Raw genomic sequence first — 1,557 nt, forward strand, 5'->3', positions numbered from 1 at the left:
AGGGTTTGGACCTGATTCGTCGAGGGTTAACCCTGAAACCATTCTGATGGGTCATCTTTTCAACATGTTCTACAACATGGGGTATACTGAGGTGCTTACGACGGTCACGAAGTTCAAGAAATCGTGTCTGCCACCTCATTGGAATGGTATGTTTACAGTGCTTTTCAAGGGGCTGTCTGAAAGAAGTGCTGGATCTGATGGGGCAAGTTGTCTTTTTCTCTCGATTTTGTACGGGGTCTACAATGGAATCAATATGGACTACAGGTCGGTCCTCTGGTAACAACTCATTCAAAGTCTTTCTTCCACTTCTCGACATTCAGAGATTTCATATGCCCGGTTCTGGACACTTGTCACTTAATGGGTGATGGACAAGTACCACATCCCCATTGTTGTTGGTGCTCCAATGTCTTCGATTGGTACTTTCCATACCACGAAGATTATTGTTTCGGATGCTTCTAAATTTTCGTTTAACGGTTCAATCCCGGAAACAATGTATGGTGATGTTCCCGCTGACAGCCGAATTATAAGAACGTACAAGGAGTTCAAACACTCTGGCCCGAGAGAGCTCACTCCTGAGATGCTCAAGTCTATCCATGAGGCTGACAAGCCTGCCTCAAGGGGAAAGAAGGCCGACAAGGGCAAAGAAAAACAGGTAGCAAAGGGAGTGAAAGGCCCATCTCCCAAGAAAAGAAAAACTACCAAGACTGTCCAATCCCCACCGATGAAGAGGAGAAAAACCCAACCGAGGCGGAAGCTAATCATCGTCTCATCCTCAAGCGAATCTGAGGGAGAGAGTTCTGCTTCTGAAGGCTCTCCTCATGGTAACACTCCACCACGATCTCCTACCCCTGAAGTTCACTCTCCCCCTTCTCCAATCTCCTCTCCACCTGCCACTATTCCTATTTCTATTCCCCCATAACTTCCACCACTGAAATACCATCCACTTCCATCCCAGTACCACCTCCCATATTTACCGAAGCAACCACCACCACCACTGCAGAAGTAAGAACCAACGTATTTGATACGGCGGTTCATACTGACGCACCCAAATCCACCTCAGCACCCGAACCCACACCAACAACCGAACACACCACCCAACCCGAACCTACTACTACTATCGAGCCTCCAGCTTCAACACCACCATCTTCTCCTGCTCATGCATCAGAGGGTGAAGAACCATTCCTTGGCGGGGAGGACATGACCTTCGATTCGGTCTATTACAGTTCGTTTCAAGTTCAGAGTGACGATGATGACGATGCTCCTGTCACAAAGAGGCATCTCAAGGAGCTCCATAATAAAATTGATTCGCTCATTGCCTCATCTTCTACATCTCAGTCATCCATATCTGAAGCTTCCATTCAGAAAATTGTTGATGCTTTTTCCAAAGCTCATCAAGTTTCCCTTGATTCCGCCACTGCAGCCATTGACGCCTCAACCAAAGCTTGTCAAGCAGCGACCGAAAAAGTCGATAAACTATTTACTGATGCTTCTTCCTTGTTGCAATCTTTACAGGAAAGTGCTGAAGCCACCAAGACTACACTGGAACCAATTATCAAC

The 1,557-nt window shown here is 46.8% G+C and overlaps 1 protein-coding gene across 1 annotated transcript; it reads left to right on the forward strand.

The window, feature by feature from the left end:
- Nucleotides 1-490: 490 nt before the first annotated feature.
- LOC111891957 (uncharacterized) lies at nucleotides 491-919 on the forward strand. The gene has a single exon (XM_023888023.1). It carries the CDS (start codon nucleotides 491-493, stop codon nucleotides 917-919), a length of 429 nt encoding a protein of 142 aa, XP_023743791.1.
- Nucleotides 920-1,557: the final 638 nt, after the last annotated feature.

The sequence above is a fragment of the Lactuca sativa genome, chromosome 1 (assembly GCF_002870075.4).
Source record: "Lactuca sativa cultivar Salinas chromosome 1, Lsat_Salinas_v11, whole genome shotgun sequence".
Lineage (NCBI taxonomy): Eukaryota > Viridiplantae > Streptophyta > Magnoliopsida > Asterales > Asteraceae > Lactuca > Lactuca sativa.

Coding starts and splice junctions, on each gene's coding strand:
- LOC111891957 (XM_023888023.1), top strand. CDS start 491: ATGTATGGTGATGTTCCCGCTGACAGCCGAATTATAAGAACGTACAAG.